Source organism: Phyllostomus hastatus, unplaced genomic scaffold (assembly GCF_019186645.2).
Source record: "Phyllostomus hastatus isolate PE091 unplaced genomic scaffold, TTU_PhHast_1.1 phas_contig_34, whole genome shotgun sequence".
Lineage (NCBI taxonomy): Eukaryota > Metazoa > Chordata > Mammalia > Chiroptera > Phyllostomidae > Phyllostomus > Phyllostomus hastatus.
In genome coordinates, this window is record NW_025333857.1 from 35,843,197 (window position 1) to 35,857,916 (window position 14,720).

General features: G+C 38.2%; 1 protein-coding gene across 1 annotated transcript in view; it reads right to left on the reverse strand.

Moving 5' to 3' along the window:
• PRUNE2 (prune homolog 2 with BCH domain) overlaps window positions 1-14,720 on the reverse strand; it is a 235,404-nt gene that overhangs the window by 7,799 nt on the left and 212,885 nt on the right. Inside the window, exons 13-19 of the mRNA XM_045840229.1 lie at window positions 13,889-13,897; window positions 10,754-10,856; window positions 9,979-10,110; window positions 8,801-8,887; window positions 5,334-5,432; window positions 2,039-2,074; window positions 1,456-1,494 (exon numbers count right to left, since the gene is read on the reverse strand). Of these exons, the coding sequence (XP_045696185.1) occupies window positions 1,456-1,494; window positions 2,039-2,074; window positions 5,334-5,432; window positions 8,801-8,887; window positions 9,979-10,110; window positions 10,754-10,856; window positions 13,889-13,897 (505 nt within the window). The remainder of the gene's footprint in view (window positions 1-1,455; window positions 1,495-2,038; window positions 2,075-5,333; window positions 5,433-8,800; window positions 8,888-9,978; window positions 10,111-10,753; window positions 10,857-13,888; window positions 13,898-14,720) is intronic.

A 14,720-nucleotide genomic window follows, 5' to 3' on the forward strand; every position in this document is an offset into this window, starting at 1 on the left:
TGTCTTCCTTCTGCAACTTCTTGTTTTTAACAGTTGAGTTAGAGGTAAGAAGATTTTGTTAGAGTAAAAATTTACATCATTTTAAGTGTTGCTAGTCTAACGAGGTGTCAGTTATCTTAAAAGAAAACTAGAAGACAGGAATATTGTAATAGTAAACTACCCTAATGGTAACCTTTCTAAAGCAAAACCTTTTCCTTGAATTTTTAACCCAAAAGATCCACGCTATAGGCAAATAATTCCACAGGTTAGCTGCAAGAAAAGTGGGCCAAAAAATCTAAATGGGCTGTTTTCTTGAGGAGTTGGCATTTCACCTTTGCAGAAAAACTTCACTAATTAAGATGGTGGGTTTTTTTTTAGAATTTGTAGTTGTTTGTGCATTGTCCAGACTTTCTGCTTTTCCGATATCCATTAAAATGGGAACTGGTTATAAAAGTTAACAGTGTAAGCAACATTTGAAGTGGAGAAAAAGCTCAATTCAGCAAACATTCTGAATAGTACTTGTCTCCATGTAGTATATAGTGTCAGAAAAATTATTTGTAACTTGGAAACTTAAAAAAGGAAATTACTGGATGTTCTTTCAAAACAGTGCTGAGTTGACTCTCAGCTGGTGGCCTATTTGACAACTCTATGGGGCCAGAGGTTAACTTTAGGTTTTTGTTGAGTAGAAATGCAAATAATTTTTGTCTAGCACATAAGATAACCTAAGGTTGTTTATTGCCCTGCTGACCATTAATCAGGTTTGTATTTAAACCAACTACCTTACCCTAACATTCCTCTATAAATTGCCTATTGACATCTTACTTCACAAATGCTCTTTGAACTGGTTTTAATTACTTAATCGTTCCTTCATTAAGTAAATAGTTGAATAAAACCACTGGCATGAATTCATTTTATATTTGCATTAAAGTTGTGATTTCGCCCTTTTGAAAATTATATTTTAACTATAGTGAGCAATGATTTTTTCCTCCTTAACCAAATAGCTCAAAAGCTGTTAGTTAAGCAATATTTCCAAAGTCACTAAATAAGATGTTTAAAAAAAATTGGTTCAACAAAAATACTCCAAATTTCCACTTGCCATTATTTCTCTCCACTAGTGAGGTTTGGATGCCTCAACATAACAACCAGATGATTGTTATACAATATGTGTTATATACATATGCTGTGTGTGTACCTGTGATGCATTCTTTTGCTATGGTGTATAAAACTGCATGTAAATTTTTTCAAAAAATTAAACAACAGTAACAAAAACATTCTTCAACATAACCAAGATAATGGGGGAAATAGACTGTAGTACAAATACTGAAATTGCATCTATCCTGGGGCAAAGGCAACTTTTAAAGTACAGCATTATTATCAGGATGCAAAAGTACCACACCAGGCATGCAGGCTCTCCCAACTCATGCCTGAAATGCAAGCCAACATCACACCAGCTGCAGAATGAAAACCAAGTCTTACTTAGCTGCTTCTGATGCTTCCCTCAGTTCTTCATCCAGTCTGCATGAGCAAAAATTATCAGCGTAGAGAATAAAACAAACAAACAAAAAAAAGCGAGCAGAGCGTGAGACCATCACCCAGCAAAGCAGAGCCAAACATAAGTGGAATGTATGTGCTTTTTAAACCCATCTCTGGAGCACCGAGGGATACTCCTTCAATGAAATATGGCATTATTTCTTCCCACTCAGTGTTTACATGTGTTTACTTTGCCAATTCCTTCATAAAGGTGAATATAAAAGTTGCAAGGAGATCAGAAACATGCTGGCTGAATAAAGCTGAACACATCCACATCAGTCTGTTGGGTACAGTGACAGTTAGCTTGCAGCCTGGGCCATGTCAGGGATGTATCTGGTTTAGTAGGTTTTGGTTGCAATGTAGGTTGACCTCAACAGCTTTACACACAAGACAAACACAGGAATGGTAGACACAAGCGACTGATACAATGACCTCTTGCTCTGGAAGCATGTTGAGGTCACCCACGAATAAGACACTGGTGCACACACACAGAAGGTCCAGCGTGAACTGCAGATCAGGAGACTTTTACCTCACACTTCTCTTATAAGATCTCTCTTCATCGTACCTTACGAGATAAAAAATGGATGCAGTGAGGGAAATGAGCCAACAGATGAAAAACACGACAGGTAAGTGATTTAAAGAATAGTCAGAACATGAGAGAAAAAGCCTACCCGAATAATAATCCAATTGCCTTTTGGGAGAAATCTTATGTATATTAGATATAATCAATGATGTACAATTTCTAATTACAGGCAGCCAATCCTCATTATTTGCAGATTTTGTTTGCAAATTCCCTGCTTGCTAAACTTTATTTGTAAACCCCAAATCAATACCTGTGGTGAGTTCATGATCACTTGAAGATATTCATACAGTGGCAAAAAATTGAGGCATCTGACATGCACTTCCCCAGCTATATGGGGAAGTGTCATTTGTGCAGTCTATTAAGTGCATGTTTTGTGGCTTTTTAAAAAATTTTGTTGGTATTTTGCTACTTAAAATGGTCCCCAAAGAGTGATAAAATGCTGTATCGTGATCCTAAGAACAAAAAAGAGGTGGTGTTCCTCATGGAGAATATGTTTGTTAGATATTCTTTGTTTAGGCACAATTTATGATGTTGTTGGCCATGAGGTCAATAACAATGAATTAACAATTTATATTGAATAAGTTATTTTTAAACAGAAACACATTAAGCAACTTATATGTTAACTGCTTGACAAAGTGTGTGACCAGAGGCTCGAAGGAACCTAACCTTATATTTCCTTTAGGAACAGCAGTTTACTAATCATTATTTGGTGTTCCAGAACATCACTGCAGCAAATAACAAGAATTGACCATAATCAGTGGCTATAAATCTGATTCCAGACTGGGCAACTTTTTCTTTCATTTAAGCCCTTTGGTGACAGGATCCATCCCAGCAGAATGTGGGTGTTGGGATTGGCTGAGATCAGATCTGCATGTTATGCAGTAATAGGAGGGAGCTATGGCTTGTACGCATTTGAAAATGGCATGTCGTGAAAACGAGGGCCAGTAACAAAAATGGCAGCAAGGATGACCAGAGATGGATTACAGAAGACAGGAGATAACATGGATACATGAGGAGGGCATACAAGGTTATAAATTTCTTCCTCCAGAAGAAAATCTTTCCAAAGAGAACCCTTATTCCTGAAGTAACTTTTTAATAGGGCCCTTGAAAACTGAAGTGTGTAGATGAGTAAAAAGTGCCCTGCGTATGTTAAACTTTTCAATTCAACTTTCCCATATGATAATGAGCCTCTATAAGCAACACGGCTATAATAAATAATATTCTGGACTGCCAACATCGTGCCAGGGGTCTTTCTGAATGTGTTTCATACTTCGTTTTCATTCAGTCCTCAGGACCATTCCATGAACTGCGTCTTCCTTCTGCAGTATACTGAGGCTGAAGTTGAGACTCAGAGTTTTAGTAAGTTTCCTGAAGTTTCCGAGATACTGAGAGACAGGCAGGAAGGTTCACATCTAATGCTTAGCTTCCAAAGCCCATTCCCTTCTCTTCCAACAGCCACACCACGGAAGTATCACCATATTTACCTACAGCAGTGATTTTCAACCTTATTCATCTCATGGTGCACACAAACTAATTTCCAAAATTCTTCAGCACACCAATAAATATATTTTTTGCTGATCTGACAACAAATAGGTATATTTTTGATTCATTCACGCTAGACAGTTATTGTTGTGTTGGCTGTTGTCATTTTTTTATTTGACAGTCTAAGTGAAAAGAGGTCAGTGCCCCTGACTAAGTAGGTGTTGCATGTTTTAAAAATTCCTGTGGCACACTGGTTGAAAATCGCTGACCTAGAGTATACATGACGCTCATTCCCACTTGTAAAAAGAATGTCCTTGTCATCTTTGGCAAATGGAGACAGTATTACAGGAAGTGGGTGCTCTAGGACATTTTTTATTCAAAGAGTAGGAGTAGATTTTTGAGATGGGGGGCACCTTTTTGAAGCAGCAGACCAGAGTTTTGAGGTGTGCTGGTTGTGGGGACCCTGAGAAGCTGAAGAGGATTAAAGCCATTGCCGGGACTTTATGAACACTCCACCTGACTCAGCTGAGCCAACTGGCCACTCCAAGCTCAGTCAGTGTCCTGGGTCCATGTCTGATATTGGGATGTGGGAAAATTAAATGCACCTACTCCTGAGCTTTGACTTTATTTGGATACATTAAAGGAAGCAAAGGAAACTACTAAAAAGAGCATGGGAATCTGGGTGTCAGCCTGATTAGATTGAATTCTAGTTTCATCTTTCCTTGTTCCTACTTATACTTTGTATAAGCAATTTCTCTTTTCTAAGCTATCTTCCTATTCCTGTAAATGATACAAAGAGAGCATTTGTGTGCCCCACACAGTATAAATAAACACTAAATGAGAGGCCTTTCCTTCCAGCTTCTGTGCTTTTATTTATTTATTTTTTAAATTGAGGACTCCTTTTTTTGTGGGGGGAGGTGCCCAGATTGGAAAGTCCGTTTTCTTATCCATCTTCTGGAGGAAGATGGGGTATCCTTGTCTGTTTTCTTCAAGCTGATGGTAACCTTCCTATCAATTCTATTCAAGTAAAAAACAAGTGAATCAGGTACAGTGAAAAAAAAAACATGATCCACAGAAAGTGCTGGCTCCTTGCAACAATGAAACAAATAGGAGAGTTCACTCTCCTGTGTCCTGTTTTTAAGTTGCTGTTCCAACTGGTTGTTTAGCTAATTTATACTCTTATTTTTGTAGCATAATCCTTCAATCTTCAGCATCAATGCTGAGGCATTACCCTGTGCAGAGTAAGGAGATGTTCCTAACTGTGCCACATACCACTCAGCTTTATTTTTCACCTGAAGGGAACTGTGATGGAAAAGGACTCAGAAGAAAACAGAGAGGGCCGTAGGGTATTTTCTTTCTCTTTTTCTAGGGTCATGCAAACAAATAACTTTGTGTAAGGTGATGAAGAAATACAAACTACGCTCACACCCTGATGTGTATGTGGAATGGGAGACACAAGCAGTGGATGTACTGGTTAATGTTAAATTTATGCTTTCTCTGAAATGGTAGTAAAATGCAAAGGGCAAATGAGCAATAATCAATCATTATAAGAGAAAATTATGTGAAAGAGGATCTAAAAGTACAGAACAGTGACCTTGGGTTCTAAGAAAAATATACACAAGTTTGGAGAATATTTAATATTTGTTTTAAACATAAGATAATGCCATTCCCCCACTATTTAAGGAATGAATTGTGTTCAAATCTCCTTTCCCAAACATGCAATATTTCTTACCAGACCTTCGAAGGCATCAGGACTTACTTGATGATGCTCTCTGGAATCTGGATGCAATCCATTGGGATCAGTCCACTGAGCTCTGATAAGCTGCTGACATATTTAATTTTACTGCTGAATTTTGAACTAAAAAAAGGAAGAAAAGAAAAAAAATACATGATTAGTTGCTCCTTCATCCCCCTCAGGGTTGCTGCTTCTTCTTGAAAATCCTGATTATATTGTTTAACACCTTGCTGCAATATTCCCACTGAGAAGAAAGGCTACATTATTTGAGTGGTTACTATGTGCCAGAGACTATTTTAAGTGGTTTACATACATTAACTCATTTACTTCTTAGTATAGTCTAGTGCGGTAGGTACTGCTATTTTTCTCTTTTTAAAACTAAGGAAACTGAGACACAGGGAGCTAAGTATTTACCATCAGTAAGTGGCAAAGCCTGACTTTAAACCTGTGTGGTTTGACTGCAGTGTCCACACACTTGACCACACATCACATGACCTCCCATGGTTCCTGTCACTCTGCATTGTCACTGGTTTCTGGTTTGTTTGCTTTTGTTTGCTTGTTTGTTTTTCACAAATGAAAATCTTGTCATTAGTTCTTTCAGAATCTACCAATGTTAATATACTTTAAAAGTATACATAAACTAATTTTCCTCTTTTTCTTTTTTTAGTTTTAGTTTTATTTTAATATTTGAAACACTTTTTTGGTAAAGTTTTCGTCTCAGAATTCATTCCAGATGAACCAAAGTTCAAAAACTGTTCTGATGATTGGATTTGGATTACAAACCACTTGCTTCTAAATGTTATTATTTTAGATGTGTTAAATGCATAGAAAATAACTTGGAAGGAGACCACTGAAAATGATAAAGAAATGTGCCCCCAGCCCCAGCCCAAAAAAATGTGCCTCAGTGCTTGAGTACCAGCCTGCAAACCAAAAGGTCACTGGTTCAATTCCCAGTCAGAGCATGTGCCAGGGTTGCAGGCCAGGTCGCTCTCTTTCTCCCCCCACTCCTTCCCCTTTCTCTTAAAAATAATAAATAAAGTCTTTGAGAAAATGTACCTCTGAGGAAAGGAGTTAGAAACAGAAATTAGTAGTTGTTGGAGGAAGAACTTGGTAAGAACATATTTCTCTATAACTGGTGTAATTGTAAACATTTTAAAAATGTATCATTCCACTCGAAAAGGAACTTGATCAAGCATTGAACTTCCTCAGATGGTTTCAAATCATTTGAAATCACCTCAGATGGAAAAGGTTCCGCTGTCTACCGGGACCATGCTGAGCTGTCTGCCACATGTACTTCCTTTTGTTCAACTACTGTGCATTCTGGCAGGAAATTTTTCAAGGTCAAGTCTCTACACATCTATGTTCCAATTTTACTTGCAGTTTTGACCCTGGATCACTGGCTATGTCTTGTGAGCAGCCTGCCTCTCCATACAGTCACTTCTAGCCTCCCTGATGAGTCATGGGTGAACACATACCACCAATAACCTATAAAATAGGCTCATAATACATTATAGTGGCCTCTTCTTTGGCTCATAAAAGTTGGGATATTTAAAGAGGGTCTTACATGATGAAACTGTAGACACAATATTTAAGTACTTAAAGCGTGTGACCTTTAGAATTAGGCAGCCAATTGGATTTAAAGCCAGAGTTTCATTTATTGGCTATGTTACCTTAGACCTGGGGTTGGCAAACTATAACCCATAGGCCAAAGCCAACTTATGAACTGTTTTTTACAATTCTTTAGCTAAGAATCATTATGTTTTTTAAATGCTTGAAAAAATATACAAACCAGAATATTTTGTGATATATGCATTTTATAAAATTTAATTTCAGTATTCATAAATCAAGTTTATTGGAACACAGCCATACCTATTGTTTACATATTGTCTGTGGCTGCTTCTGCCCTACAATGGCAGATTGGGTTCTTGTGATGGAGACAGCATGGCCCACTAAAATATTTCCTATTGGACCCCTTATACAGGGGTCCAGTGGATTTGCTCGTTCCTGCTTTAGACAATTTATTTGACCTCACTGAACCTCAGGGTTTTTCCCTGTATAACAAAAATAGTAAACAGCACTTCTTTCAGAAGTCTGTCATTAGGATTAAATGAAATAATGCACATAAGCACTCAATAAATGTAAGCCATTATTATAAGTAATTTACCACAACACTATTTGCTATTTTATAATTATTGTTGTTTTAATTCTGATTATATTGAAACTCCCTCCAATAAATACTGTTGAATTATAATTTTTTTCAATATTTTTACAGTAACAAATATTTTTTTATTTAGCAAGAAGAAATATTTGTTTTATAAATATAAAAACTGAATTATTAAAAATCATCAATAATCAACATCAATTTTAATCTTCACTTTTTTATACATTAAACTTTTTACAAGCTTTTTCAATGTACATGGATTCTTATTCCTTGTCAAAGCATTTTCTGCTATCATTAAAATAAATGGCTTTTGTGTATGCAAATATTTCATGTTATTTTCAAGGCCATTTGACATGGCACGGTGAAGAGCTGATCTTGCCAGAGGAAGATTAAATTCAGTCGTGCTGCTCACTCGCTGGAAGTGTGGAAGGGGAAAGTGAAATAACTACCAGTGAGCACTGAGCACAAAAAGGCAGAATCTGGGGGGCTCAGTAAAACCTCTGTAAAAAAAAGGGAGGGGCTGGATTTTACCCTCTATTTTCTCCAGAAGCGAAGTTATCAGAGTTTTTCTTAGGGATTCATTAATACCTTTGAGGTAGGAAATTTTCAGTTTATGTGATCTGTATCCCAATGTTAGGCAAGACTTTATTATATTTTTAAAGTTCTCTAGAAAATACACACTGTCCCTTTCATTTAACTGTTCCAAGTCTTCCTATATTATGGCTATTTCACTCTTCTTTGCATTCCCCAAATGGGAGGCTATGCAACATCTGGCACGACAAAATGGTGCATAAATATTCACTGAAGTGAACTCAGTTGACACCAAGAACCCGAACGGGGGGGTCAAAAAAATGCCACCAACAGGGCCACCCACACTCTCTACCTAACTCTGGTGACCGGCATGATATTCGTTCAACAAAAATAGAACAATGAAGAGAAGACATGGCTTCTGCCTTTGTCCTTTGGTTGTCTTTATTTTCTATTGTCCTATTACTCTGCCTTTTCTAGTCTCTGCAAAATACCATACATCCCTTTAAAAGTACTGTCTATTCCTTTTTGTAATGTGGCACGGAAACCCCCACTTCATCTTCTGTGTTCACAACAAGCAACATAGAGATCATGTTTTACAATAACTGGGGGGAAAGTAGTCATTATGAAATAATACTCTTCATTAGGTACTCTTGCTGGGTAGTCCAAAGGAATTTCCAGGAAAGGCAGAGGAAATTATGTCAAGCACCCTTTTGGTTTATGAATTCTTGTTTATAGATCAATTAATACTTTTTAAAAATCTACTAGTAATGCTTTTACTTTTATATAATAATAATCATACCTTATAAAAGGTCGTGTCACTGCAAGGATTGTTCTGATGAACCAAGATGGATGAACGATGATGAATGATTTCAAGTTCTTCCGCAACCTATTTTGAAAAAAATATTACTCATAACCTTTTTTAGAAGGAATTAAAACTGAAGGCATATGATCTAATAAGAATACATAGAAAGAGTTCCAGGCAAGTTATTATTATTAGCAGGGCAAGTATGGAATAGTCATAATTAATAAAAATACTTTTTGATATATAATTTGAAACTTTTATGCTTCATTCAAGCCTTATTATCTCAGAATAGAGGTAAAAGAGAATGGTTGCATTCTTTGGATGGATAAATCTATAACCATATGACATATTTTTGTTTAACAGTGCTTTTCATTTTTGTCAGCATTATCTTTACTATTTTAAAAAGAATTTACTCTTACTAGCAACTTACACAATGATTCTACCTCTGAGACTTCATGTCTTCTTACACATAGTGAAAATAAAAATGGTATGTCATGTGGTCGTTTGGTCTTTAGGTGACAATTTTAATGCTCATAATTTTCAGGCACATTTTTCACATGAATAATGCTACTTTGTGAATGCTTAGATCATTAAGTGAATTTTAGTTACAATAACAGGGTACTCAAGTATTATTATGTAAGGAGACATCATAAACTTGTGTGTTTATGACACTTTCCCTGTACATGGCAATAATGTGTTTTGTTCTACTAAAAGCAGTATGAATGAAAGTAAAGTACCTTGAAGAAGGGACACCCAAAGGCACCATATGGGCTAGTGTTTAATGTGAACTGACCATGATTGCTGAAATAAGAGCACATTTTTAAAAATCACTGTAGTCCCAGTGTGCATAAATACGTCAAGACCACATGACACCTGAAAAGAGTCCTGGATACTGGTGTCCCAGTTCACATTGCACCTCCACGTGACAACTACATATGTGGAGTTCACACCAGACTTGGTCAGCTGGTCTGAGATGACAGCATAACAAAATCTGGGGAGAATTTGCTTTGTTCAGATTTGGGACACCAAGTGACACTTTAATCTGTTATCATTTATTATCTAAACTCGAGTAATTCATTGCTCCTGAAATGTAATTGCATTGGTAGATTAACAGAGTTTGAAGTGGGAATCATTGAGAAAGTAAAAATAGGGATTAAATAAAGGAGCCCACCTACCGCCTGTCAATCATCTGGTAGCATTTCTTCATCCAGCCCAGCCCTGGCATCTGCCGTCTTGGGGTAGCGCCATTCAAGTACACAATCATATAATCTTCAGCTACCATCAGCTCTAAAGTACTTATTACATATCTGATCACAGGAAAGGAGAGGTGTGCTTTCAGCTCCCACATGAAACACTTCATCTTATCTACACCATAATTATATAGCCATTTAAATGACAGGGTGCATGATATTTAAGAATGCTTGTGCATATTACCTCTTCACCTTGAGAAGAATCAGTTATCTGAGATCATTTCTCTGAGAGTGAGTATTGTTCATTTAAAAGTACAATTATCTTTTTTTTTTTTTAAGGCCGGCACACTAAAAAAATGTGTGGGTAAGAAACCTGACTTTCAAAAATGTCAACAATGTTATCATATACTAAGGGCAACTCAGATTCAATGAGGGCAGATATAAACGAAGTCAGGTTATCATCACTGACTGAGAACATGTTATCAGGGAACAAATATAACACTTCACCCAGAGGAAATGTTACAGAGTTTTCAAATGCAGGCTACACTGTGTTGGTTTTGTTCTCAATTCATTCTATTGGCAAGAAGGACTTTAAAGGCTTTAGTCTCTTGAGCAGTGTTCCTTGACAGAGATTTCATTTACTTCTTACCAAAGGCTGAGAATATTCTACATCACTTAACTTCCTTTTACTAAAGATGCTTATCTGCCATGCATGCCCACAGACATTAACTCAAAGCACTTGGTCGTAAGTATCACTCACAGGAAAAGATTTTCCATGACATAGTGGTAATCCGCCCGACTGCTGTCTGGCAGAAAACAGGCGGCAAACACAATGATGGCATTTAGGCCGTCCCCATAGTATCCTGGGGGACAAACAAAAAGACATTTGTAACCAATTGAAAGCTTTAACAAGATAATCTTTAACTGAAAGGATAAATCTGGAGGCCTTGGCAAGCGTATGGATGTAGATATAATAGAGCTATCTTTAAGTGAGTATTATATAGACTATGCTTTTATAAGTATATAATTATCTTTCAGTGGTAAACATATGTTATATAGAGTTTTAAATATACAGTGTGAATATCTTTACATATATAGGGTATCCATATGTTACAAACAATTGTATGTGTTGTACACAGTCATGAATGGGTGTATAAATATTCAACTTATCAAAGGGTAGAGGCAACACTTTCCGATTTATGGATTTCAATTTATATATTTAAAAAAGGTCATTTGTATGATACTTTTTCCCCATTAATGGCTAAGAAAGGTTCTGAGTAATCATTTTTAGCTCTTTTTACTTTTAGTATGAAGGAAAAATATAGACACTGAACTGCAATATAATCTCGGACACACACTTCAGTGACTAGATGCCAGTGAGTAGACATGTAAAATGCCTTGGTTTTGATTAAGAGGACAGGTGCACTTGCTTGGAGTGTCCCCACAATCTCCAGATTCAACAGACAGTGCAGGAAGCAGAAGGTCTGGCCAGGCAAAGAATAACTGACCACACAACTCAGAGCCTAGTCTCTTAAAGAAGACGGCACACTCAAGAAGGGGTGGTCTGGGTGAAGCCCGACTCTCTCAGAGTTTTATGGAAATAAATGCTTTTGGGGAAACTTGAGAATTACTTCCTGGTAACACGGGTGGGGCAAGGGGTGGAAAGGTTGTTTACAGACGGGGTGAAAAAATAGGCAGTGGTGGGAGATGCAGGCAAGTGTGGTCGCTGCAGCTCCAAGGGTCAAGGAGAATGTAGCGCTTTCTCAGGACATTTTGCCCACTTCTGGAAGCTCTGCTCCCACCAAGCTCTGTGCTCCTTAGAGCTCATCTTTGAAATTCATGGCGGTGGTTGATCAGATCCCCACAGGTTTGGGTGTGGAGCCTCATGTGTCTTCCAGGCTTAAAATGGAAGCAATGTGCTGTATTTTTGTATTTCTTGTATCTCCTTTTAAACACTTGCAATTTTTGTCCGCCAACATAGTTTTAGACCTCAGAATCATTACAGGAGAGATTCCCTCAAAGCGTTGAGTAGGAGGACAGGACACGCCCTCAAGCCCTATCCAGCCCTCACAGAACTGAGTGTGCTTCAGCCTTTCTGCCCTCTAAGCAGCCTCTGCTTGCATGGCAGTAAAGTACCGGCTGTGTATGGATTTGGATGGGCTTAACTCCTGAAAAGCAGTTTAATAAGATGTTCTCTACAAAGAGAGAGTGTGATTCCACCACAAAAGAGGTGGGGGAAGAAAGTGGTACCACCTAAAAATATATCAAATTATGGGTTCATGTGTATTACTAATTTGCGGTTGTTGTATGCAACACTTACAGAAGCGCTACCTATGTGAGTGTACGCCGGATGAAACACATGTTTGTGAGACGGACTGCAGAGCTTCCCTCTGGACTTTTTACCTTAGTTCCAGCATTTCCAGTATGTTGATATTGACCAACTTCTTTTTAGAATGTGATACGAAGAAAAATGATAGAAAGCAATACATTTTAACAGAAAAGGTATTTGTTCCTCTAAACAATTTTTTTCTTTCTTTTTTTAAGATTTTATTTATTTACTTTTAGAGAGGGAAGGGAGGGAGAAAGAGGGACAGAGAGAAACATCAATGTGCGGTTGCTGGGGTTCATGGCCTGCAACCCAGTCATGTGCCCTGACTGGGAATTGAACCTGCAACACTTTGGTTTGCAGCCCGCGCTCAATCCACTGAGCTACGCCAGCCAGAGCTGTAAACAATTTTCTTTAAGAAGCTTTATACCTAAATGGACACCCATAAACGATAAGGTGACTTAGCTGCACTCATCCTACACCATGAAGGTGTGCAGTGTGGACTCAGCACAATGAAAAACATGGCCTCCTCAAAAAAGACAACAGACAACATGAATCCAACTTAAAAGCACGTACGAAAGCATCCTTTCAAACGCATCTTTCTAAACATAGCTGTCTGACTATCAGAATAACTTCAAGATCATGACTGCTCAGTTACTTTGACTTCTCTTTCTATTTCTGAAGAATTTCTAAGAAGAATTTCTAAGACATTTTTAAAACATGAAAGCCTGAGGTTTATCGACTGTGATTCAGACCTTGTCTCACATGGCAGTTCAGCCCTGCATCACTGCTGCCTGTCCTTGGGATGTCATGTCATGTTCGCTTGAGGTCATTCTATCAGTCCTTAGGACCTTCTGACTATTGCCCGAGTAAGGAGTGCCTCTTTAGGTAAACATTTCTGAAGTTTACAAATGAAGGTGGTTTTTTGCACTTGGGAGCAGAGGAACAGCAGGAAGAGAAGAAAAGAGAGAGGAAGGAAACAGGAGGAGAGGAGATGTAAGAACAGAAATGGAAGGAAAAAGCTTTCTCATCAGAGTTTTCCTTCTAAATCAAGAGCTGGTGCCATGGTTGTGAGGTTTTGGAGACAAAGGGTCAGAGCGGACAGAGTGCCGTAACCAGAATGAGAGGACCACTGCCTCCCGTCCCTCACAGACATCTGCCAGGGGGTCAACTAGCCCAGTTTCTATTCTAAATATGCGGCTTACCCAAATGAAGCTGCCTGTCAGCAACTTCATGAGGTGTTTGAAGTTTGGGATTTAAAAGCATGTATTTTATTAGGCTTGATTCTCAATAACCATGAGGGGCACTCAGGATGTATGTGCTGAGGTACGTGCGCAATCCCACTGTGGTACCTCCTGAGACCTTCTGTGGCAGTGATGCAAACCTTACCTGAGGCAGAACAGAGAGGCATGAAAGGGACGTAACACAAGTTTGCTGGCCCGCAAATGGAATGGAGAGAGAAGGAAAGATGTCACACTTGCCACCAAAACATACACACACACACACACCAGCCAGCAACTCTTCTCCTCATTCTTTCCAGGATCATTTGTCAGCAACTGCAGAGGTTACCTGAATCTCCTATAATGAAATGAGAAGTAAAAACAAAAACAAAAAAAACAAGAAAGGAAACTCCTCGTTACAATGCTTTGGCGTGATTGTCCTTGGTCATTTAAATGTGTTCTCTGTTTCAAGTTCAAAAAATCCAGTTCTAGCCTCATTGTTGGCTAATTCAAACCACCCAGACCTCCCTTTGCTTTTTTATATAAGCAGATGGCAGAAATATTGCTCATGGGTTCACAGAAGGGTACCTTTGTTTGACTGATGAAGTAACTAAGGCCCAGAGAAGTTAAGTGATGTACCAAGGTCACGGATTAATTAGTAGCAACGATGGGTCTTGAACCCTGTTATATTACATGTATACAGGGCTTCCAGCAAAAACAGAAAACTGAGTTATTTGTTCAAATACTGCTCTCACACACTGATATTCCCAACTGGCAATGGACACTTGGTAAGGCCTTCTTTTCTAGTTAATTTATGCAGCTCTTTTAATTACCCCACCCACATCTCGAAGTTGCACAGAGCACAAACAGCTGGCACTTTTCCACTGGCCTGAATGGGGAAACTTCCTTATGGCAAAATGCAAGACACCAAGACAAGATTTATGTTCTCCATGTAGTGCTGCTTTTTAAAATGCTCATCAGAAGCCAGGATGATGAACTCCACAGATTGGTAAGCATGGAGTATTGCTTTAGCATCAGTAAGGTCTAGGAAAGTGATGTGAGCTTCCAACACAGAAGACAATGCTTTGGCAAATTCAGACATAACATCTGAATGATCTTTACCTAGAGAGCACAAAGGCCGTTGAGGGTGTAGGAAGAGGTGGCATCTCGCTGGCATGCCA